The following is a 12,435-nucleotide window of genomic DNA, read 5'->3' as shown; positions in this document are numbered from 1 at the left end:
GTAGGAGAACATTGGCTGCATGGAGTCTTGTCTATGGCAGTCAGGTATTAGAGATCAGCAGTTATGGAAGTAGACCATTCTTAGAACACAGCTAAGAAAAAGCATCTTTGTTACAACTTATTCCTTGTCTTTGGTCTATCTTTGCTTTCTCAATAGGCTTAGCTTTTCTGGAAACATCTTCGAAATCTGAAAACTGAAGGACTTCTCAGATTGAGGAAAGTGTCTCTTTCCTGAACTGGCTGGTTTAGTTCCTCATTTTAGAGGAGATAATCTAAACACAGAACTATTTTCCTTCATGTCATTCACAGAGGCAACCCATGGTAAGTGAGACAAGGCGAGATCCCAGGTTACCAGAGTGAGACTCAAGGGCTCTAAGGAGGATGCCTGAGGATAGTTTCTGAGTTTGTCTTCTGGGTCATGTATGGTAAGCATTCAGGAAACAGAAAAAATAGTTTGTTCTCCCACAGGACACAACAGGCATTGCTCCACTGAGATTACAAGGACTTGGCCCAGGGTTTGGACTTGTTGGATACCTCTTGCAGTCTTGAGCCATAGACCTTCAGAGTCAGAGAGGACCTAAGGCTCCCACTCTGCCAACCAGCTTTCCTGACCCTCATATTTGGGGCCTGACAATTATGTCCAGTTGTGCTCTTGAGATCTTGTTAGAAGCCACATGCCCCTCTGTTCTGCCCTTGTGTTTTGGAATAGCTGGCCCAACACTTGACAAAAATGCCCTTTTAACTCTTCTACAAGCAGGTGCCTTAATGTCTCTCTCTCCTTCATAAATATTAATTTCACAATATTCATTTTGAACACCTGTTTGTCCCAGGCACTAGTTGAAACACCATGGAAACTATGGTTGGTAAAACAGACAAGGTGTTGGTCCCCTGGATGCCCACATTTTATTTGGGGAGCTAGACAATAATAAAATAATGTCACAAGTACTATGTGATTTCAAGGAATAAAATTCTATAAAGATAAAATGCTAGTGCTGCAATGGTATAACAGGGGCCCTGAGTTATTCTGGGGGTTGAGGAAACCTTCCCAGAGAGGGTAAACTTTTAGCTAAGACCTGAAAGGTAAAAATGTTTTCCAAATGCAGAAGAGGGTGATCTCAGGTACAGCAAGCTGCATACCCAAAGGTTATGAGGCAGGAGAGAGTGTGGTGCACTTGAAGACCAATGTGGCTAGAAGTTGGAGAGAAAGCAGATTATGTGGTCTGAGATGCGGAAAGAAAGTGAAGCAAGAAACAGATCATTCATGACCTTGTGCATTGGGTCAAAGGTTTTTTCTTTTGGTACCTGGGACTGAACCCAGGGATGCTTAACCACTGAGCAACACCCCCATGCCTTTTTATACTTTGAGAGAGGGTCTTGCTAAGTTGCTTAAGGCCTTGCTAAGTTGGTGAGGCTGGCTTTGAACTTGTGATCCTCCTGCCTCAGCCTCCTAAGCTGCTGGGATTACAGGTATGTGCCACTGCACCCTGGGAAGTTAAAATTTTGATGATTCTGAGACAATAGAAACCTACCGAAGGACTTTTAGGAGGAAAGTGAAATGATTGATCAACTTATTCTTTTCCACAGTTCAGGCATTTTCATTATGTATGATTTGTTTTCATTTGTGTATAAAATAAGGGAAAAAAAAAAATATATATATATATATATATATATATATATATATATATATTTGTAGAGGAATTAAATAGTCCTAGAATTGTCTACAAAGGCAATGTCTCTCAGTGATACATCTAAGTAGGAAAGGAGGGAGTGAGGAAAATTTCTACTTTTTATTTCATACTCTTCTATGCTGAGCAACTGTCCACACAAAATAGTGGCTTTGGATATGGTATGGAGCACAGATTAAAAAGGAGTAAGGAATGGACAGGGAGCTATTCCACTCGACCGGTGAAAGAAAGTAACAATTATGGGACTGCTATTGACTTGTCCTTGGATTTGATTCCATCCTTTATGAAGTGACCAGAATAGAGTGACCTGATGCTAAGATGGAGAAAATATGCCCCAGAAGAAATGTATATCGTTTGGCTCAGGAATCCTGAAATGGGAGCAAGAGTCATGTGCCTCACCTCTTGCCCCAGTGCTCTGCGGGACTTGGTCAGGGGGTGAGTAGTGAGTGTTGAGCCCTGCAGTGTGCCTGCTCCTCTATAAAGCACTTGACATCCTTGTCTCATTAACTCCATCTATTAACACGGTGCTGGGCTCCATATGGTAAATGCTTAACACATATTAATTATGTTTCTGTTTTTATTTGGGGATGTTATATATGAATGATGGGAAGAAGGCCACTGTCTCCCCTTTATGGATGATAAAACCGGAGTCTCACAAATGGGTAGTTATGTTAGTTGGCTTTTTGTTGCTGTAAACAAAATACCTGACATGAACATCTTTGAGGAAGGAGGATTTATTTTAGTTCATACTTTTAGAGGATTCATTCCATGTTGCCTGGCTTCATTGCTGTGGACCCAAGGTGAGTCAGAACATCATGGGGGGAGGGTGGGGCTAAGGAAAGCTGCTCAGCTCATGGCATCTGGAAGGGGAGAGACGGTTGCACAAGGGGCCAGATATAAGATATACCCTTCCAAGACACTTCCACAGCAACCTGCTTCCTCCAACTAGGTCTCCCTTCCTAGTAGTCCATGCAGTCATCAATAGATTAATCCAATGATGAGGTCATAGCCTTCATGATATAATCATTTTATAGAAGCCCCACTTCTGAACACATGAGACTTTGGGGCACATTTCAGATCCAAACCATAACAGAAGTGTCAGAAAAATGATTCCCATTGAGGTCTATTGGCCAGCCAAGCTCTAACATGATGGTAACTGTGACAATAATGGTGATTTGCTCACCCTTAACAGTCAACCAATAATTAGGCCAAATTCTTTGTGGAGGTTGTAACATTTAATCTCCCCATTGTCCATATGGACAATGCTATCAATATTACTGTAGATGGGAAGTCTGTAGCTTTGAAAGATTTAATGACTTGGCTGAGTGTACACAACTAGAAGATAGGGTAGACCATATCCTGGGCCCTCTGACTTCATAGGCTGTTAGCCAGCATGTGAGACTGTATCACAGCAAAGAGGGGACACAGGGTCCTTTGCAGAGTATATTTGAGACTTATATGCTACATATGGCTTTAGTTACTTATTCCTAGACCTTTTAACTAATCTCTGGACCAGATTAGCACCTCCTGCTGTGGGTCCCTTAGGGCTCTCCACTTTACCAGACTCTAATGCACATTACCATAAGATGTAACTCCCCCCTTCCCCACTACCTAGCTGGCTGCCTTTCTGTGATTAGGGAAGATTCTTGAAGCCATGTATGTCTTACCACTGCTGTATCCCCCTTACCTAGCTCAATGTTTGACAAAGAGTGGGTGATATACAGGAATTTCCAGAAATAATTAATAAATTGAAAGAAGCATGAAGGGTCTATGGCTCACAAACATGTCTGTATGCAGTTGGGGTTGGGGCAGTATGAAGGCAGAATTAATCATTGGGTAGAAAGATGTAGAGACAACTTGCTACTTTAAGGAACTAAGAAAAATCTAAAGTCCTGATATATGTATTTCTTTAGCCCCAGGTCAGATGGGCTTCCAGGACAGAGAAAGGGATGCCCCAAATAACTCATTTTGGTACCATGGAGTTAACTGAGATCTCTTCAAGGTAACAGGAGAAGAAGTCACTTTAAAGTCTGCAGTAGATCAGATGAATTCACTGATGTCTGGTACCAGCAGGTGTGAACAGTTGGGTATCAATGAGCATACTTAACTCCCAATCCAAATTGATATCGGCAGTTAGACTATCTATTATCTCTCCTAATTGCAACTTCAAAGCCATGGCTAGCTAAACTTTAAAACCTTGCATTCCTTTCATATCTCTCCCTCTTCTCTTTTCAGTGTAACTTCTTGTCAAGCTACAGCAGTTCCAGCTACAGACTAGCATGGCACAGCAATGGAGCTCCTTTCCTGGACTTCTATCTTGAGGATGGAGAAATCAAAACATTTTCAGAAGAGTTTCTCTTATGCCTTATTGGCCAGAATTGGTTCATAAGATTATTCCTGAACCATTCACAAATTCAGGGAAAGGTTTGCCATGAATAACCAGGAGTGGAAATGGAATAGATGTTGGAAATTCAACCACATTCACCAAAATGTGGCAAACTAGTGAGAATTTTTTTTTCTCTAAAGATATACTAACATTTTGCCACCTCTTGGGTAACAAAATATATAGGATGTCACTTTCTTTCCTGATAGGATATGTTGGCTCAGTCCCCTGTTATTCTCCTTGATCCTGGACCTCAAGGCCATGGACAGATCTGCCCAGGCCACTGGGGACCTTTTACTCACCAGGGCCTTGTACTCCACAGGGGACCAACCAGCCTGGGGACTTTCCTACAGACTAAGTGCTATTCTCCAAGCAAAATAAATAGATTTTTCTCACATATTACAAATCAGTGCTCCATGACTAATGTTCATTTTTCCACTTATTCCTTTGTAATTTTTGGCCATGGATCTTCTCTGCCTATACCTTTATCTCACAGAGATAAGAATAATAGGAGGATAAGAAATTAATTAAATAGGAAGAAAATAAGCACAAGCTAGTGTAAAGCAATTACCGCAGGGCTAATAACCTCCCCTGCAACAATTAGACAGTTATGTCAAATGAATTTTAAAACCATTGGAGTTGTTTTGAGCAGAAAATCTAGGTATTGCCTTTGCTGTCAGTCACTATGACTTCAAATCCTGGGAGCCTGATTAAGTTGACGATGGACCAGCAACATCTTTATTCATGCACAGCTCTTGACAGAATTTGTCACAGACAGTACAATGCCTCCCTTTTCCTCTTTTCTTCCTCCCTGCCGTCTTTCCTCACTTCCTTTCACATGTACTTATGGAGGAGCTACCATATACCCCAAACTGACCTAGGTACTATGTAATCAGAAATTTCTGAATTAGGTGTGTGTGGGGTGGTGGGGGCAGTGCGATGGGCAGAGACAGACACAGAGAGAGACATGACAAATCTGTTGGGTGACTGGTGCACTTTATCATGCAGTCTGCATTGTTCACTCAGTCCAATGTTGGCCAAGGGCACCAAGTGCCCACGGTGTGCCAGGTTGGAATCCAGAAATTAGGAGGCAGCAGTCCTTGTATTCACAAGCTGTGGCCGCACAAGCAGGGGATTGCACTACTATCAAGTTTTAAAAATAATATGAGCAAAGAGAGGTTGAGTTTAGGGAAATGAAGACATGATATGCTCGTTGGCCTAAAGTTGCCAGGAACAGATCCACCATGGAGTTGTTAATGAAAATGAGACACACGGGTGAGAGGAATGTTTCTTCATCAAACAGCAAATGGTTGATTATGGTTGTAGCAGGGGCAAGCAGTGGGCATCGAAAGCTTATCCTGGAGTAGCCAAGGGAGTCTTTGAAAAGGATAAGTCATCTTGTGCTAGCCAATATTAAATGAATGTAAAGCTTCAGTAAGTAAAACCATGTGCTATTCATGGCAGAAAAGCCAGGAACTCAGTTATTTTTACTTTCTCTCCTTTTCTTAATTATGTCAATTAAGGAAACAAAATAAAACCATATCCAATATGAAGGGGCAAATGACAAGCTATTCACAACATTAAAAACAGAAAAAAGGTTAATGCATAAAGACTATCTTAAAGATTAAGAATATAGCAAATGAAAGCATTCCAACAAAAAATGAGTAAAAGAATTTGAATATGTACTTCGTTTTAAAAAATGGCAATAAACAAAGATGAAAAAAAATTTCTTTCATCTTTTGTGATGAAAGAAATGCCAAATAAAATGACAAAGGTTTTTGGCCTATTGATTTTGTAAGGACATATACAGCATATACAGCACGTCTGAGAACAGGGAGGTAGGGTTTACAAAGTTAGAACTTTGTACTGGTCCTTCTGCTTACTTAAGCTTGGCATTAGGAGTTTATTTAACCTTGCTTAAAAGAGGCACAAGAAAGAGACTCAAGATAGTATGGGAAAGGAAAAAGCAGGGGTGGTGGAGGAAAGGAGAGAGAGAGAAGGAAGAGGAGAGATGAGTTGAATCTTAGGCCTGAGACATAGACTATACTGTAACAGAGCCCCTTTGAAATTGAAAGAGCTAAAATACTTTTCTGCAGCTTCCTGTTTGTTATTTTCTTTATGTCAGTGGAAGTTGAGAAGATTTGCCCAAAGCTCAGGCAGTGCCATCAAAGATTGAAAAAGAAATTGTGATGTGTTCTCTGCTTAGCTAAATCTACCTATATATATTCCCTGCCTTTTCTTTCTATATATCTTAACCACGTCTGTAGGAACTGCAAAGAGACAGTCTAGCTGTTTCTACTCAGTGTTGGCCGAACTGCACTAAGTTCATCTTATCTTTTTACATTCTTTATTTCTTATGAGGGAAGGTGACTGAATCCAGCCAGCAGGGAGGGGTTGGGGTGGGTGTGGGACCTCAGGTAGGTTCCCTGGCTTGGCTGCTATAAGAATATCAAGAACTAGGTAGAAAACAAATTCTTCACAAAACTCCACCTGGGCCTAGCCCTGGTTCAAGAGGTGGAGTATGTGCTGTCCCCCAGAGAGAGGAGCCACCATGTTCTTTTTCCCAGGGAAAAGTAGAGCTAGAGGATGATCATCGGGCTTCTTGTGAGACAGGAATTGCTTCTGCAGAAACTCAAGGACAAGGGAGGTCACGACTAGAGTTCACTGTTCTGTCTGGAAGTGAGGAGCCAGGAGCAGGCCTGAAGGAGGCCTTATTTGATGAGAGCTGGGTGAAACTCGCTTTTGAAATCATTTCCCTTAATCAGCAAACAAATTATATTTTGCCTTTTCAAGGACACTTAAGGAAAAAGGACAAGTTAGGCTAAAGGCAAGTTTAAGAAGTCCTTGAGTTAACTGGAAAAAAAAATGCCTGAATTAATATAGGAAGAACTCTCAGATGGTGAAAGATGTGAGATGTGGCTAGATACTTGTCCTTGTGGGCTGTGAGAGTCACCTTATGTGCTGCTGCATCCACCTAGCTGAGTCTGGGCTGTGCCCTCAGCAGAGTGGAAATCAATCAGAAGTGAAGCCAGGGCAGTGCTGCCGTGAAAATCAATGCCTCAGTTGCCTTTGATCACATGAGTTGCTCTTTCCAAATGCTTTCTTGCTCTCTCCTCTTCCCCCAGCCCCTTCTAACATTGTTGCTAAGACTTAGCTTTCATTGGTTGTCTAAATAAGCTTCATTTTCCCTTCAAGCATCCTCCCACCTTCAGCTCGACAGAAAGGAGGGCAGCAAATTGAAATTAAATGTGGATGTTAATTTGTCAATCCAGCAGCAAGACTGGACAACATCCAAGCTCAGTGATGTTAAAATCTGATTTTTTTGGAGTCACTCTGTTCCTGCCCAGCTCCACCTCTTATAGGGAGCAAGTTATTTTGCCTCTTTTTGCCCTACATCTACTCTTACCAAAAATTGAGGGGTGGGATGTGTTATGGATAATGTTTCTCCCAGATTTAGTATTTCATGAGACTCAAGTTAAGCAACAGAGAGCACAAAAAGGTGATTCCTACAATATCAAGAAACACTTGAACAATATTCAAGCAGCTTAATAATTAAAAAAAAATATTAAAACAATGAGATATTTTCTTACCCTTGCAGTTTGGGAAAGATTTAATAAAAAGAAAATGGGTCTCTTTTGCACTGGGCTGAAGAAGGGAAACCAATGCTTTTGGCTGGAGCAGACTTTTCCTGAGGATCGTTTGTGAATATACATCAGAGGTCAAAATGAGCATCATCTTTGATCTAGAAACTCCAATAGAATGAGTTCTGCAGACATAGTCAGACTCCTGTATAATTTTAATTACAAGGAGTTTTATCACAGTATTTGTACTACCAAAAATCAAAGGCTGATCTTCCATTGTCCAGGACACGTTATGTGACACATCTTGGCAGGTGTGGGGGCACCCCAAAAGTGGCCCGCATACACAGCTAACATGGGTTTCCCTGCGGTCCCTCACCCTATCCACACATGGAGGACTACTGTTTCACCCAGTGAGATCCTGCCTTGAACAGGGTGCTGTGGTCATCTGTCCTGAAAGACAATCTGTGACCCACCATTGGCTGCAGGACCAAGTGGACATCTTAGGGCTCAGTTGCCCAGGCCGTTCACAAGGAACCTACCCCAGCCATTATCAAATTCTTTCTCAATGGAACTGCCTGCCTGTCTGCTCAGTGCCCTTACTCCTCTGATCTCTGGTCCCCAGGGCGCTTGCTTCCTCCCTACTTTTCCTTCTCCTTCCCTCCTTTAATGATGGCTTCCAAGAAATGTCTGTTGCCATTACCTGACCCCAGTCAATGTCCACATACTCTCATATATTAGCGTGCACCAACTATTTTGTTTTGAGTATACCTATCTTTCCATTTATAAGATGCATGAAGCTAGTTTCATATTATGTATTTGAAAGGTGGTATGATAGGTTGTTCAATTAAACCTGGATTTCAATCCTGTGTGATGTTGGATAAGCTACTTAACCTCTTTGATTTGGCTTTTTATCATTCATAAAATGAAGACTTTGGTGCTTTTTTCACAGGATTGTACTGTGGAAATGGGGTAATTGTTAGCCATGTAGCACAATACCTACCCTTTAGCACATTCTCAGTAAATGTTAGTTCTCTCCTCCTGACTCTCCTTGGGAGGAGTTGGCTTAGCTCGTGGTAGCTATATCTTAAATCTTAGGACCTGGACAGTTCCTCAAGGACATCAAGAACAATGAGTGATCAGAAGGGGAGCAAAGCAGTCCCTGGAAAAGTAGAAAAGCCCCCTTGTGGATCTGGCCTGCTGGCAACTCACCTGATGATTGTCAGAGGAATAAAGTACACTAGGAAGGCCACAATGGTCATGTATGGGGTCCAGTAGGAGTCATCAGGCCACAGGGCCCAGCACTGCACTTCACCATTGGAGAGTGTCCTTTTCCCGAATATGATCAGGGTGGGAATGGAGAACAGGAAGGAGAGGCTCCAGGCAACCCCGATGAGGACCTTAGCTTGCTTTTCTGCTCAGAGGAAAAGGAGAGATGCCTGAGTACCTGGGAATATCTTCAGGAACACACTTGGAGTCTATTGTAGAAAAGGACTTCTGTGAGAGGGCCACTTGGACCTCTCAGAACCGCTTGCAGCCTCAGTTTCCTCATGTGTAAAATGGGATGCTAGCACCTGTTGCCTATAACGTATATCTCCTACTAAAAGTGTAAGTTCCCATTCCCTGTGTTCCCCCAATACTGAGAGGATTCTTACTCTAAATATTGTTATCTGGTTGGTAGAATTTTCTATCTAAGTGTTTAATCTTGAAATTCTTTAGTTATTAGTTAAAAATGAGCATTTTTATATATATCTTCTATTTATTTGTGTTTGCTTCTTTATCTGTTTATATCTTTTGCACATTTTGTTTTTAAATTTGTATGTTCTTATTTCTTTGCCAAAGTACTGGGGATTTATATAAGGGTGGCTTTACCATTGAACAACATCCCCAGCCCTCTTTATTTATTTATTTTTATTTTGAGACAAGATCACACTAAGTTGCCTAGGTTGGCCTCAGACTGGCAATCCTTCCGCTTCAGCGTCCTGAGTTGATGGGATTATCATGACTGATTTTGTCAAAGTTCTTTATAAAAAGGATATTAGTTCTTTGCCTCATATGTTCAAATATTTTCAATTCATCCTTTTGCTTTTAATTTATGAAGTTTATTATTTGTATAAATTGTTCAATAATTTTGATATAGTAAAAAACTCTCCTTGTTTTCCTTATTATTTCTGCATTTAGTATGATTCCTAGAAGCAAATTTCCCTGGCTAAGATTTATTCATATATATTCTTTTGATATTTTTTATGTTTAAAAGGTTTCTTTTTTCAATCTAACAGGAACCTTATTTGTAATTAACTGTGACATGTGGTAATTTAATTTTTTTTAAGTATGTAGAGAGCTATTACAACTCTATACACTGACTCATTCTTTCCAAGCTAATCTGAAAGTTCATATGCTTTATATATACTATTATAATTCCAGTATCTTATTGTTCTAATGATCAAAGTTTGATTTGTGTTTTAATATCTGGCACTGCATAAATCTTTTCACTATTATTGATATTTTTCTAATTATTTTTATATTTATTTTTCCTAAAGAGCTTTACAATTGTCAACTTCTCTGGAGTTGCTGACTAAGGAAGCTACCACTTTAATAAAAAGCAGTAAAAAATACATTTACTATTCAAAGTATCTGTGTCAGTTTATATCCTTGTCAATAGTAAATGAAAATTACCACATTTCCTCACCTTCTTGCAACTCTCCAACGACATTCATTACACTTTATTCTAAAGTTCTGCTTGCTCTATTAACTTTGTTTTCCTTAGGAGTAAATTCTGTGGAATGATATTTTAAATGTATGATCTATTTTCCACAGTTTGGCTTCTGTCACTTTTCCTTAATAATATTTGATTGCTCCTCATCTTTGTCGCCGAGATTTTCAGTTACGTTGTTCATTTTTTCAGTTTTCACAGTCAGCTTGTGGGAAGGTGGCTTAACACTGGGCATGGAAGAGGGTGGCCTCTGCTTGTGGTTGGAGTTGTGGTCAGTTGGTCCTATGGTGAGGTCCCCACCATCTCTCCAAGGCTTCCCACAGCCCCAATCTGTCTCATTGAACTCAGCATTCTTACTGAGCTTGCTTATTTGAAAGCAGAGACTCCATTTCTGCTGCCTGTGTGGAGTGAAGGAGGGCAGCTGGAAGGGAAATGAACTTAACCCTCCGTATTGTGCTGAAGAAATCACTCTTTCTGTTTCCTGGGTCCTCTCCTGCTCTGGGCACTTACAGAGTCTGTTCTAAGAGTACTGACATACTACTGCAAGCATCATCTGGGGTACTGTGGGCTGACCCATCTGCTTCTTTCTATCAAGGATCTTCACTATTTCTGGGTCAAGGAGGATTTCCTTTGTTTTCAGTATAATAATCAATAAAAAATATCTTTTTCATTTTTTTTCCTATAGTTTTGGGGTAAGAACTATGAAGTGCTAGTTTCTAGAAAGTGAGCAAGTTGAAGTGGGAGTGTTCATTTCTTTGCAGATATGCTTGTCAATAGGGCTCTAAAGGACCTTGGTGGAACACAGAGTCAATGTCAAAGGTGGGTCCTTAGCCATCCCTGGGAACAGTAAGCATTTTCCCAGGTACCTCAGCTTTTTCTTCTATACCCTTTTGAACAACAAGACCTATGAAGTGGGGAAGGAAATACAAAGAAGGAGAACAAAGAGAGGACAAGGAAAAGAAGGAGGGAAATAAGAGCACTATTGTTAAGAATAAAATATCAATGAAAATAATCCCACCCTCATTCAAGGAAGATGCCTCATGAAAGAAGGCTTGCTTACCTCCTTGCAGAAACTTCATGGGGTAGACGATGGCATGGTATCTGTCTATGCTGAGGGACACCAGGACGTAGGTAGAGGCATAGAGCAGTACAACCTAAAAATACAAGTGAGAGGAGTTATGTGACGTCATACAGGTGAGGAGCACATGTAATGGAAAGAATCATCTTTTATGCTATTTAGAAATCTTGGATGAGGGTTGGGTTATGTGGGGCGCATGCTGACATTCCCTGCTGAGGAGCAGGTTGCAGTTCTTGATGCTGGAATTTGCATTGCTACTGGTGATGGGTGAGAATGCTTTTAGCTCCCACTCACTCATTCAACTGGCTTCTTGGAAATTCCATATTACAGGATCAGTCCCTCTTGACATTTGCATGGTACATTTATTTGTAATTGACTTTTAAAGCTAAATTAATTTTCTCTGCCACAATTGACATTCCAGAATAATTAGAAACAAAGGTTCATTTGCCTTTTATCAGTGTGAATAGTTGAGAAATGATAGAAGGGTTCCGGTTTCAGTAGGTCCATGTGCTGTTCTGAATCATTTATCATCAGCAGCACGGACACCATCAGAGAGCTCCCCTGCTTCGTCCACTTCTCTAGCAGAGCTGTTCACTAGGGTCAGTTTCTGAGTCTCCTCTCCCTCCTCCACACTGCCTCTTTTATTAACCTTACCCACACCCTTTAATTATCTTGTGCAGTTTTATTTGCATACTCTGCAGAAGAAGAAATTGGGATATAAGAAATTAATATCTTCTGCAAGTGACATATTTAAAATGTAATTAAATGAAATATCTCTGAAAGGATGATCATGGTGGAAAATTGTCAGGTAACTTGAAACTTCATTTCTACCAAGAGCCCAGCTTATCTCTGCTTTGTAAACTTAGGATCAAATCTAGAAGGGGTAGAAGGGTAAAGAAGACTGAAGACTGAAGTTCTAAAGATGAGTGTCTTTCTTCTTGATATTTACCTATGTGCTGAATTTGTACCTTTTTGTTCTTTCTCCAGCTCAGACAAGTA

At 40.6% G+C, this 12,435-nt stretch overlaps 1 protein-coding gene across 1 annotated transcript in view; it reads right to left on the bottom strand.

The window, feature by feature from the left end:
- Npsr1 (neuropeptide S receptor 1) overlaps window positions 1–12,435 on the bottom strand; it is a 179,203-nt gene that overhangs the window by 18,394 nt on the left and 148,374 nt on the right. The window contains exons 5-6 of the mRNA XM_015490366.2: window positions 11,419–11,512; window positions 8,858–9,059 (exon numbers count right to left, since the gene is read on the bottom strand). Coding sequence (XP_015345852.1) covers window positions 8,858–9,059; window positions 11,419–11,512 — 296 coding nt within the window. The remainder of the gene's footprint in view (window positions 1–8,857; window positions 9,060–11,418; window positions 11,513–12,435) is intronic.

The sequence above is a fragment of the Marmota marmota genome, unplaced genomic scaffold (genome assembly GCF_001458135.2).
Source record: "Marmota marmota marmota unplaced genomic scaffold, marMar, whole genome shotgun sequence".
In the NCBI taxonomy this organism is placed as follows: Eukaryota; Metazoa; Chordata; class Mammalia; order Rodentia; family Sciuridae; genus Marmota; species Marmota marmota.
Note: the sequence above shows the minus strand (reverse complement) of the source record. Positions and strands in the feature narration are given on the sequence as shown.